At 52.2% G+C, this 12,313-nt stretch overlaps 1 protein-coding gene across 3 annotated transcripts; it reads right to left on the bottom strand.

Annotated features, from left to right (window-relative positions):
- Positions 1-265: 265 nt before the first annotated feature.
- On the bottom strand, positions 266-11,831 carry Ghrhr (growth hormone releasing hormone receptor). 3 transcript variants are annotated; one of them, XM_008827523.2, is made up of 13 exons: positions 11,757-11,831; positions 9,861-9,963; positions 9,624-9,731; positions 8,981-9,078; positions 7,898-7,995; positions 6,936-7,068; positions 5,544-5,697; positions 5,224-5,284; positions 4,769-4,838; positions 4,023-4,114; positions 3,271-3,400; positions 1,887-1,928; positions 266-416 (listed from the first exon to the last, which is right to left on the bottom strand). In XM_008827523.2, exons 1-13 carry the CDS (start codon positions 11,811-11,813, stop codon positions 291-293), a joined length of 1,272 nt encoding a protein of 423 aa, XP_008825745.1. In that variant the 5' UTR covers positions 11,814-11,831; the 3' UTR covers positions 266-290. The 3 variants fall into 3 exon arrangements, 2 of the variants coding, with proteins under 2 accessions (XP_008825745.1, XP_008825746.1); XR_001872320.1 differs by having other exon boundaries at positions 270-416; positions 4,018-4,114; positions 11,757-11,827; XM_008827524.1 differs by having other exon boundaries at positions 291-416; positions 9,861-9,959; positions 11,753-11,813.
- Between the last annotated feature and the right edge of the window lie 482 nt (positions 11,832-12,313).

Genomic DNA, 12,313 nt, shown 5'->3' with positions numbered 1-12,313 from the left:
GAAGTGGAAGTGCAAATAACAGCGGCTGATGAGAACTCCCCTTTGGAGCTGCATTGACTCAACAACGAATCATTCATGTACAAGTTTATTAGCTCTTCTGGGCTTTGGGCTATAGCCCTAGACCCTAGGAAAGAACATATGAGGACAGACACTGAAACTGAGGAAGTCAGAAGTTGGCATACAGGGACCCAGCGAAAGATAGACTCAGAGAGTGAGAGGAAGGATCATCCTGCCCAGAGCAGCTTGGAGAGATAGGGGAGGCCGAGCCCTTGATGTGCGATGTGGCTGGCCTAGCACTCAGAAGTCAGCACCTTCACCCCGGACCTGGGAGGCGTGGTCCACTCAGCACAGGTCCGCCGGGCAGGGAGAAGTTTAGGATCATGGCCATACCACTTCCGGGAAATCTCCGTCCTCACCTCCAAAGACAAGGGAGAGGAGGTTAGGAAGGTCCCACTGCCACTCCACTGCTGGACTGAAGGTGCTGGGGGATGCAGTGTGGGAAAAACAGGGCAGGGTAAGGACAGGCCCTGCCATGTACAGGCTCTAGAGGGAGCTGCTCCCTCCTTCGTCCTCCCTCTGATTGCTTCTGACCTTTGTCTTTAGCACTTTTCTCTTCCTTTCGGCACTGCCTTTATCTGAATCCAGTCAAACACTCAGGTGCTGTCTTCACCTTCTAGCCCAATCACATGCTGTCCTCTCTGAGTGACCTTGACTGACTCTTGCCCTGAAGTTTAAGTCTGCAAGGCCAGAGGATGTGACTGAAAGGAAAGAGTTGGGAAGAGGCAAGGGCCAGTCTTTGGGGGCAGAGGGAGCTGAGAGACTACCTGATAGCTGACCTTGGGCTGTATGAAAGATAAAGGGAAAACCAATCTCTTTTCAGCACAAAGATAATCCTCCCACAGCTGCTTCCTCAGAGCAGAAAGCATGATTGCAAGGAAGTGAGCTCCCAGTCACCAATGGTATATGACCACCTACCCCGTCGACAGCATTGCTTCCTAAGACAGATTCCCCTCAGCCCTAGCCAGGGCTGCTCCTCACCCCTCCCAGAGTTTCCAGGACCCTCATGACTTGTGATCTGAAACACTCAGCTACTGTGGTCCCGTGTTGGCATCAAAGATAAGGAAGAAAAAAAATCAGAGAGCCGGGGTTGGGGGCACTGAGAGAAAGGGCAGAGCATAGGCTGGGGGCAGAGGTGACTGGTGAGATAACAAACGTCTACCTCTGAGGAATAAGGTACAAATCATCCAGAACACAAAGCCCACTGCAAATCCATGGCCACCAGGGGGAGATATGACCCTGCCTGTGCGCACTGCCAGGGACCTGGAGGCCTGAATTTTCCACAGCTCTGTATAGCAGGACTGTCCCAAGGGGAGAACCCTCGGGGTCTTCTGGGTGACCTCTTATAGTCCTGCATGTGCTGTGGCCTCTAATTGTCTGCTTGCCTCCACGTCTGACACCCTAGTCTCAGGGTCCCTGTCTTCTTGGGATTTCTCTGTTTCCTGCTCTGCTCTGGCTCTTCCTCCCTGTCTGCATCTGACTCCTTTTCTACTTTCTTCTATAGGGACCTCCGCCTTTTTGATTCTTCTCTTTGTCCTCTCCCCCAACTGGTCTACTCTCTCCCCAAGTTTCCTTGACCCCTAAACGACCTCTTCCACCTCCTCAACAGTTGTCAGTATAACCTGGCTCAGCTCAGAAGAGGCATGTGTACAAGGTGTTCAGAAAGCATGTAGGTTCAGCTTGGTTCAGGAGCTCATGAACAAAGGCTCATGAAAGCAGAAGACCATGTGAATCAGCCTGGGGTGGGATTTATAGGAGAAAAGGAGCCTTAGGATTGAGGGGAAGGGTTTCTGAATGTGTGAAGGAAATCTATTGGGAGCATCACACACCTCTTGGTTGAGGAAGCAGTAGAGGACAGCAACGATGAAGCCCTGTGGGGTCAAAGAGAAAGGGCTCATTGGCCTGATCTCAAGGTGTACCCATCTTACTACTATCATCTCCCTACCCACCCCCACTCATCACTCACTATGCACCAGACACATCAAGTTATATAATCATCACAGCACAGATGCTAGGCTGCATGAGTAGCCCCATTTCTGACTTCATTTCTGCATCTGCATTAGTGAACACGTTGGCTGTCATATAATAGATGCTCAGTAAAAACTGAAAAAAATGGATGGATGGATGTATTAAAGGAAGGAAGAATTGATTGATAGGTGGATGGATGGCAAATGGAAGGAATGAAGGAAAGAAAGTGGATGGAAGGATGGATGGATTGAAGCTAGATGGTGAATAGAAGAATGGATATATAGATGAATGATTAATGTATGGATGAAAGATAGAAGAAAGGATGGACAGATGGGTGGATGGATGAATGAATAGGTGGGTGGGTGAGTGGTTAGGTGGATGGAATGCTGGATGGGTGGGTGGGGATGGTTTGAAGGTAGGAAGATGGATGGATAAATGGTTAGAGGATGGATGGGAGGAGGGAAAAATAGGTGGATGGATAGATGAATGATAGATGGGTGGATGTTGGAGGGTGATGGATGGAAAAATAGGTGGATGGATGGATCAAAACAGATAACAGGTGGATGGATGGAAAGATGGAAGGAAGGATGGATGGATCAATGGATAGATAATGGATATGGATGGGTGGGTAAGTGGGTGGGTGGATGAATGGGTGAATGAGTGGGTAGGTAGGATAACTAGAAGTAAAGACAGATTGATGAATGGATAAGGGATGATGGATGGATAGGTAGGTAAGTGTATGGATGGATGGATGAATGGATGAGTGGGTGGACAGAGAGGTGTGTACTGGATGGATGGATGGATGGATGGATGGATGGATGGATAGATGGATGGATGGATAGGTAGGGTAACTGGAAGGAAAGAAGGATAGATTGATGAATTTATAATGGATGATGGATGGATGGATGGATGGATAAGTGCATGTATATACGGATGATGTGATGTGTATGGATAGATGGACCCATAGATGTGGATGGATGAATGGATGGGTGGGTGGGTGGATGGATGGATGGGTAGGTAACTGTATGAATGTGTAGACGGATGGTTGGATGTATGGATGGGTGAAAGGGTGGATGTATGGTGGGGGAGGGAGTTGAATTTATGAATAAATAAGGAGATATAATGATGAATGGAAGATGGAGAGAGAGATAGATAGTTGAACAGATGGATGGAAAACAGTAAGCCTTACCCTATCGTAAAGCTGCCAGAGTCCTTGAAGGAAAGGTGTACCTGTGGGGGCCTCACCTGGAAAGAGCCCAGTCCTAACTCCAGGGGGAAGCGGATGCCCAGGCCAGCACTGTCAGGCAGGAAATTGAAGATGATGTAGTGAATCCCAAAAAGTGGGATGAGGAGAAGTGTTGACTTGGAGAGACGCCTTTGGGGAAGACAAATCCTAGGCTCAAAGGCTGCCCACCATTTTCCATATCCACTTGCTGACTAGCAATCATAGAGACTCTGTTCTCTCCACAAGGCCCTAGCTGCCCTTATTTCATTCTGCTGTGGTAATGTCTTATCCCTGCTACTCCAATGTCTATGTGCATGTGTCAAAGTCTAGTTCAAAGATCACTTCTTCGAAGAAGACTTACCTGGCACCCCTCTTCCCCATTGAGACAGAATTTCCCTCTCCAGACCCCCATAGGAACAAATGTCGCACTTATTAGCCATTTACCATGGTAACTAGCAGTTTCACATCCCCATTTTCCTGTACTATGGTCTCCTGGGAAGCAGGGACCAGAACTATTCTCTCTCTGGGGACAGGGAAGAGGACAGGACCAGGGTCCTAAATACCTCCAGAAGAGACAAATACATGGCATTCCCTCCAGGTGCCTTCTCTGAAAGTCCCCCCAACACACACACACACACACACACACACACACACACACACACACACACCAACAATACTGAGCGCGTGTAGAGAGCCCGCCGTGTAGGCTCCAGTGTTCTCCGCTCACACACACACACACACACACACACACACACACACACACACACAGTACCAGTACTGAGCCCGTGTGTAGAGTCCGCCCTGTGTAGGCTCCAGTTTCCTCAGCAGGATGCAGATTATATTGAGAAACAGCCCGAAGTTCACCTGAAAATGAGGCACAGGAAGGTGGAGGCAAAGGTCAGGGGTGGCACTGGGTGACCTAGAGTAGGTCACAGGCCGTAATAGACAACAGGCCCTTTGGGGACTAGGAGCCCCATACTGTTGAGATACAGGGATGTGCCATGGGTGGATGCATAGATCATGACTCCAGAATGTGTGGTCTGGAGATGTGTAGGTCCCACATAGGGACCTTGGAGATGAGAGGGCTCAGAGTTCTCCCCCTCCCCAGCCCTGGCACCAGGGGTGAGTCAGGCCTGATCACCTGCCTCTAGCTACTTTCCATCACTGAGCAATTGCTCTGCTGGGAAGAATTCACACATCCACAGGAGCCCTGAGACTTAGGAGTAGGAACAGGTGAGTACTCTCCTGTAGGCATCATCCCCTCCACACTCCCCACCTCAACAGGAGATGCTGTGCAGCCTGCAGCCAGACACGTGAAGCTAAGAGCCAGAGGGCCTGGGTGCTGAGAGAGCCCCCAGTTTAACCATCCAGTGACTGTGACCTAGAGAGGCTGTCAGGGAAGCCAGCAGCAGCTTCTTGATTCCCTGCCAACAGCTGTGCTGCCCGCTCTGCAGGGCCACATAGAGGAGCCTGGAGGATGGCTGAATAAAGCAAAGGACCCTCGCCTCAGAGACTGACCCCAACGGAGAGAATGATGGGCCCTTTGATGATCCACCAGTATGGGGAGCTGTCATCTAGGTCCCAGCACCTGGAAGAAGACAGCCAAGGCTTGACAGTGCCCCTGTTCTGTAGTAGTGGTGCATCCCCACCCCCATGCTAGGCTCCTGGGCCCCTCTCCTCTCTAGAGCTCAAGTCTCCAGCTTCTGTTGGCCTCCTTCTGACCTGATCCTCTGTCTCAGCCTTTTAAAGGAGAGCCTCAGTGAAGCCTGGTGGGCCAGGTGCTGCCCTTCCTGCAGAAGGCCTGCTGATAGCTGATCTCCTCAATTACAACCCTGAAAGCCTCTCCTTCCTGGACTCCTGCAGGCAATCTCCCCTCCTGCCACCCTATAGGTCTCCAAGGGACTCCTCCTCCTTCCATAGTTCACTCTATACCCTGCTGACAACATGGCAGGGAGGAAAGTCCCTCTACTCACGCAGTGTTCTCGAAGGCCAGTTTGCAGCCCACCCAAGTACCTGTGCATAGCACAGGGAGCCCTGTGGGTAAGAGGAGACTGCAGTGATGACCCTGAATCCTTCTCTCTGAGATCAGCCTCTACCTCCCACCAGTTCAGTTAGCCACATTTAGACTGTAGCAAGGACCTGGGGTAGGGAACCTGGTCTACTGCCCAATACTCAGCACAGGATGGCAGTGTGTCTCTTCCCTTCCCTGGGTCTCAGGGTCAGCAGCAATGAGAAAGGCCTCTTTATGAACTCCCCAGCCCTTCCCAGCCTCTACCTCCCCTTTGGTGCTCACCCCAGCCAGCAAGAACCAGCCACCAGAAAGCTGGCCTGGACCTGGGGGATGTGGAGGCCAAGAGACAGCTCAGGTAGACAGCTTCGGCCAGCAGCCAGCTGAAGTTGGTCATGGTGGCAAAATGGGAGGTGGCCACAGAGATCTTGCACAGGACCTGGGGACCTGGGTGCTTCAGGGCTGAGACTCCCGCCCCCATTTTACCTCCCATTGAGTCTCCCCACCCTCACTGAGATACCAAGCTCCCAGGTTCCGTCCACCCTAGGTTGAACCATCCTGCTCCTTGGGCTGCCCCAGAAGGAATGCCCCCAATGGTTAGTGCACAAGCAGGCTTGGTTCAGATGTGCCCTCTGCCAGCCACATGGACCACCTCAGTCTCAGTTTTCCATCTGTAAAAGGAAAAACTCCAGAACATCTCGTAGCCTTGTGTCAGGGGTCATTGAAAACTGCTCTGTTTCCCCTGCCACATGCCCTTCCTAAACTGAAGTCCTCTTAGAGCTATAACCATGCACAGCTTTCAGCAGTGAACACAAAATGCTCCTATCATGCATGCAGCCATCTGTTGCCTAGCTCACCTGCCCACAAGGGCAGTAGCACCATCTTTCAGCCCAGCTGCCCAAACTCTAACCGTTCTCCAACCCTGTGGCTGGGTGACCTCGCCAGCTGCCCCTTGTTAACAACATGGGATTAAAGTAAGGCTTCCAAAGGAGATAAAACATGTAAAATACTTGGTGTGCTGCCTAACCCAGAGTAAATGCGCAATGTGTTCAAAGATTAATTCTTTAATTAAATCCGGCTACTTGGTTTGGGCATTTACTTTCCAACACACTTCCCGAGACCTTGCACACTGGCCCTCCCTTCAGTCCTCAGCCTCCTCCTCTCTTGGCCCTTCCATACCTCTCACTATGACTTCCGGTTTGGTGACTTGCTCACTGTTTCTGTACTGTTGCTACCAACCCTATTCCAAGGCCAACTCCTCCTTGGAGCTCTCTCGTCCTCTTCCACTTTCTTGGCCAAACCTGGATGCTTCCTGTCCTCTGGGTGCTTCTTGAAGGAGGCGCCCAGCTCCACCCAGCCCCTTGTGGTACTCATACCCAGTCACAGTCAAACAGTTCTGTGGGAGACGTCAGAGGCAATGAAATGGTTGGCTGGGCATGGGACCTGTGGCCATCTTGAAATAGCATGGATGGAAGAGGAATGAAAGGAGTGGGGTGGTCACCGCATAGGGAGCAACTGGATTGATATGGTCTGTGAAGGAGTGGGGAGGTCTCAGGGTTTCCCTAATCTGTCACTGACACAAAGGAAGAGTCAGCCCTGTGTGGCAGCAGGCCAGGCACATCCAGGCCTGTCCTCTGACCTCTTTCCCCTGTCCCACCCCCTCTAGCCAGTCTTTACAGTGGAAAAAGTGCAGTGGTCCATGCTGTCCCCCTGGAAGAGGGTGGCATCCTTCAGGAACACAGCACTGGCCTTGAGGATGAAGGTGGCAAACAGCTGCATGTGGATGTAGTTCCGAGGGCAGTGGAGCCTCCTGTGGGGACACGAAAGATGAGCATAGGGGCCTGGCCACAGAGGGGTTTCCCAGAACCTGCAACAGGGTCTGGCATGTCTGGGGAGTTGGCGGGAGTGAACCAAGATAAAACAGCTCAAGCCACATCAAATGAACTCAAGAACAATTGAACCGAGCAGAAGGGAACAGAGAGTGGCATTTGGACCTCGAAGGTCAGCTGGCCAGCACCGCCCTGGACTGGATACAGATGACAGAGTGAGGGGACTACAACCCCTGCCTTCAGACAGCTCTGGACCTGGGAGCACAGAGGCAGCCACAGCCCAACAGTGCCCAGAAGAGCCCCTGGGTTATCGGAGAGAACTGTCCCCGGAAGCAGAGGGCAGCACGGCCCCATGAGGAACTCGGTCTTTGAAGACTGGAAAGCTGTTATATCCAGTGGTCAGAGCTGAGAGTGGAGCTCATGCAGAGGACCCTGTATATCCAATCCCCAGCACTGAAAACCACACCAAAAAGCACTGTAATGGTGGGAAGGTTGAGGGGTCAGAAGGGCTTCACACAGGAGGCAAGAAGGATTCCTAGAACCAGATGAGAGCTAGGCTTCCAATCTTGACACACTGCTGAGAAAAAAAGGAGGCATGGGAAACAAACAGAATAAGCAAAGGTGTGGCCTCAAAACTGAGGTCTAGTGTATGAAGAGACGGCCCCCGTGTTGGGAAAAGGAAAGGAGTTAGAAATGGGCACGGTGACTAGATCTGGGATCCCCTTGACTATTTAGGCAAAGACTCAGACTCAGTCCATGGACAGTAGATAGCCAGTGAAGGTTCTTGAGCAAGGGATGAGGACGGCGAACCTGAGAACGACCAGGATGACAATGGCCATGCAGAGGGCCACAATAGAGATGCTGTGGCCTGTGGTATAGATGATCTTCATGGTGGAGAAGTACGATTTCTGGGGGCAATAGAGGCAGAAGAAAGTCTCAACCACTGGAGAAAGGGAGGCTTGGCAATCAAGCAGGTGCAGCTCACAATTCCATCCCACCACCATGACAGGAGGCCCATGGGGTACTGGAGGTGTTGAGCACTCACTGTGGCATGGGAAGAAGTGACAGAAACTATTTGTCCCTAAAGAGTGACAAAAGTCCAAGAGGAAATCAGGCTAATTTATTGGCATCCAGCTTGGTACCAGCTTGGGAAGACTGGTCCCCATATAAAGGTAATAGCCAGGGCACTGAGACAGCCGCAGGCAAGCAAGGTAAAGCTGCCTTTCTGGTCCAAGCATTTACATCTGTCAATGTCCAGCCTGTCCCCAGAGCAGTGAAGTTGGGCTGGACCTGGCCACTACTCCAACTCTGCTGCTCTGCTCAGGCAATCCCTGAGCCCCTCCAGTGCACCTCTTAATCTGAAACATGGTCATACCCGTGCTTTTGCTCTTGGGGCTGAGAGCGGCATTATTGTGAATGTGGGCAGGCCTCCCAGACTCTGCCCTGTGTACAGTGTGGGATGTGCAGCCCAGAGCAGGGGAGTCTTTGTAATGACTCTGGCTTCAGTTCAGCACACTGCCCATGCCACAGCCATTACTGTGCCTGAAGACCAGAGAAAGCAAGCCTTTGCCCATCACAGCCTGTGGCCTCTTGTTTTCTCTGAAACAACCAAGGCTCCCTGCATTGGCAACCAGAGAATAGAAAAGACTGGCCAAGATGGGAATCAGCACAACCTGCCCTCTGTTTCGTCTCGCCCTCAAAGCAAAGCGGCCCATTTGATACCCTCAAGCAAATAGGCCAAAGACCAACCTTCGTCAGACACTTTACTGCCCTCTGCTGGACAACTACTGTAACTATTTTCCCATCCCTATGGCTACAGTGGCTACAGCTGGTACGGTCCACCATTCATATGAATGTCCAGTTGCCTTTCTCCGAGATGCTGGTGCCGCTCACCTCCTCCATTAGCAGCTCCAAAGGCACAGGGCAGGCCACAGGATACGGTGGGAAGGGATCAGACCAGCCAGTGATGGTGCAATCCCTCTTCACAGCCCCTAAGGGCAAGCGAGAGTCTTAGCTTTCAGAACTCCCTCTCCCAGCAATGGCAAGAAGGCCCTGGTGGTCAAGAGCCCCAGTGGAATGTGCTTAGGGTGAGAGAGAGGAGACTTCTCTTCTAGAGACCAGGGTTCCAGTCCAGCCCGGTCCAGTTCTGGCCTCCAAGGCACCTCTGCTGAACAGTATTCCTTTGAAGGTCAGAGAGTGGTGGGCTGGACCTCAACATCCTGAGAGCAGGAGGAAAGAAAGCAGGTACCCTCCGCCTCGTGAGAGACAGACCAGTAGGTGAAGCAGAGCTGAAGGTGCCCTCCACCCTTGACAGCACAGTGGCAGCACAGCCAGAGAGCACTTGGTGGATGCCAGCCCCTCCGTGTTCTTGCTGATCCTGCACTGGGAGGTTAGTGTCATCTGTCTTTGTTCAAGGTTGACCCTTTGCTCAGGGTAACCCCAGAAAAGAGAAAGATGAATTCAAATCCAGATCTGTCACCAAATCAATGATATATCACCACTTGTTCTTCACCCCTACCATACCTGGGCCACTCACCTGGCTCTGAGCTGAAGTGAGAGAAGAAGTCTGGGCAGGGGAGGGTGACCCACTGGCCAGACCCTGTTGGAGGCCAACACAACAGCCCATCCCAGGTCCCGGGACAGCCTAGGTAGAGAAGAGGGAGACAGAGGGTAACCTACAAGAGCAACTGGCATGGTGTTCTGATGTACAGGACTGGAGGACAGGGCAGGATCAGGAAGGCCCCTCCCACTCCTTCTCCCCCGCTCCTCATACCCAGGGAAGTGTTAGTGGTCCCCTCTGCCACCTGTAGACACTCAAGCTCATCTTCTCTGAGCTGAGTGATGAAGTCACATTCTGAGTACAGGTATCCCACTGCCTGCAGGAAAGAGTGACAGGATGAGCCAAGCCTACTGGAGGCCTTGGACTCTCTAGCCCTAGTGACCTGAAAAGAGAGAGATCAAACCTGATGCATTTCTGACTCGTGATCCTGAGCACAACCTGCCTGCCCAACAGAGCTCAGGGCATGCTTGATGGGAAGTGGGGGAGAGAGGAAAAGGGAGGGACGGAGGGAGGGGGGGAGGGAGGAACTGGGAGAGGGAGGACTACCTGGCTGGCTGGAGGAGTGGATGACTATGCAGACAGAGAGACAGACAGACAGATAACGAGATGGCTAGATAGACACTTGAGGGTAAGTGTGTGCATGGTGGATGAGTGAGGGTCCTGTATTGGGTGACTGGATGGCTCAGTCGATGATAGATGGATAGAAGGGAAATGCCTTCCCTTCCCAGAAGAGGTACACAGAATGCCTGGTTGTGTGGCCAGAGACAGCTGTCAAGTGAAGACCAGGGATAAGGGAGCTGGCAAGCTGGGCCATCTCAGAACTTCACCAGATGTCACTAACAAATCATCTTCACACACACACTAGTCCCCTCAACACTCCCAAGGAGAGACTCTGTCACCCAACACTTTGAATTCACCAGTTGCCTACCTCAGGGTCTAGGAGCCAGTGGGCAGCTCTAGTCCTGGCTCTGGTATGTATACCAGCTGTCAAATGACTGCCTGTGGTCTAGGGACCCCTCCTCCAAATGAAGCTTTCACAGTAGGATGTACAGAGAAGAGGGCATCTCTGTGCCATAGAGGAGCTGTCCACACCTACATGCCAGCCTTTGACAGGTCAAATCACTCAGCCCTAGTGAGCATGTCTCTCTCTCTCTCTCTCTCTCTCTCTCTCTCTCTCTCTCTCCCTCTCTGGCATGTTTCCCTATGTAGGTTGGTTTATAACTCACTATGTAGCCCAGGCTGACCCCCAATTCATGGCAATCCTCCTGCCTCAGCCTCCTAAATGCTGAGGCTGCAGGAATAAGCCACATCACCTTGCTCAAGTTTCTCTTTTCACACAAGAGACCAAGGCCTAAAGATCACGTGGCTAGTTTCATGGTTCCCAGATTCCAGCAGAGTAGCTTGAGGGAGGTGAGTAAGGTGTTAGGGTAGGTGGCCACCCCTGGCAAGGCACTAGAGGAAGAAGAGGACCTCAGTCTGTGTGGGCTCCCACCTAGTACCTTGTGACTCCTTTCCTGGATCTTGCTGCTACTCTGAAAGACTTGGAAAGACTGCTAGGAAGCTGGAGCACATTCAGATGGGGACCTCCCTCTTGGCACCTTAATGCTCCAAGGCACGGCCAGGGAGAAATTGCTGGTTTCCAAAGCTTCTCCAGTCCTGGCATCATGAAAGGAAGAGCCCACCTGAATGCCAGAGCTGGAAGGGCTGCTATCCACTCACTGCTCAGGTCCCACAGGGGCCCTAGACACACACTCTTTAAGGACACAGCCATGCTTTTTAAGGAGATAGAGGCGGTAGCTTGGGGATGCACAGCTTAAAGAAAGAGTGGGCTCAGTGTGACAGGGAGGCCTGAACTGGCCTCTACAATTCCAAAGCAATGTCTTGGGGCATATATCTCTAGGGACCCCAGAGAACACCGGTAGGCTCTGGGGGTGGGGGTGGAGAGACAGAGAGGTAGCTCAGCCCCAGGCAAGATGTGGGACTAGTCAGGGGAAAGAAGGAGGGAGCCACCAGACTCAGGAGTTCTCCAGCCACAGTCGCTACTCCTTCAGGAAGAACTCCCTAGCTACAGAAGAACAGAGAAGCAGGAGGTCTGAGCTGGCTACTTACAGCTCCCAACAGGTTCATCAAGCAGAGCACACAGGCACCCCACAACAGTCTGTCCATGGCAGTGGCTCTTGCAGTCAGCCTGGATGAGACTTGGCCCTGCCTTCGCTCCCAAACTGTCTTTACTGCTGCCACCCTGGGCTGCCTCACCTGCCCGGTGGCTGTTTGTGTAGGCAGGAGCCAGCAAAAGGGACATGAGGCTGAATATTGAGCAGGATGGCAGCACACTGTGTTACTGCCAGACCTAGGTGGGACTCTGTGTCCTCAGCAGGGGGTAGCTGAGCCCCGCCCCACCCGCTCCACTCTGCCTCTATGTCTGAGTTTACTTGTCGTCACAGCAAGGGCACAGAAGGGTGATAAGTACAGGATATTGTTCACCATGCTTTCCTACTGCACTCTGTGATGTTCTCTGGTGGAAACCCCACACTGGTTGATGCTTTTCCCACAGGGCTGGAGGGTGAGCTGAGAAGACCCCAAAGAAGTGGGGCAGGTGGTAGTGGGGGCTGGAGGGTTAGAATGAGCTTTATGGAAAAAGGACAAGGGACTGGAGATGCAGCTCA

This window comes from Nannospalax galili, unplaced genomic scaffold (genome assembly GCF_000622305.1).
Source record: "Nannospalax galili isolate Female #2095 unplaced genomic scaffold, S.galili_v1.0 scaffold132, whole genome shotgun sequence".
In the NCBI taxonomy this organism is placed as follows: Eukaryota; Metazoa; Chordata; class Mammalia; order Rodentia; family Spalacidae; genus Nannospalax; species Nannospalax galili.
The sequence above is the reverse complement of the archived record's forward strand: the minus strand, read 5'-3'. Positions and strand labels throughout refer to the sequence as shown.

Excerpts from the sequence above, each read along its gene's own strand:
- Ghrhr (XM_008827523.2), bottom strand. The coding sequence starts at position 11,813 with ATGGACAGACTGTTGTGGGGTGCCTGTGTGCTCTGCTTGATGAACCTG. Across the intron at positions 7,069-7,897 it reads GTCATCCTGGTCGTTCTCAG|GAGGCTCCACTGCCCTCGGA; the intron begins GTTCGCCGTCCT and ends GTGTCCCCACAG. Across the intron at positions 4,115-4,768 it reads CCATCATTCTCTCCGTTGGG|GTGAACTTCGGGCTGTTTCT; the intron begins GTCAGTCTCTGA and ends CCTCATTTTCAG.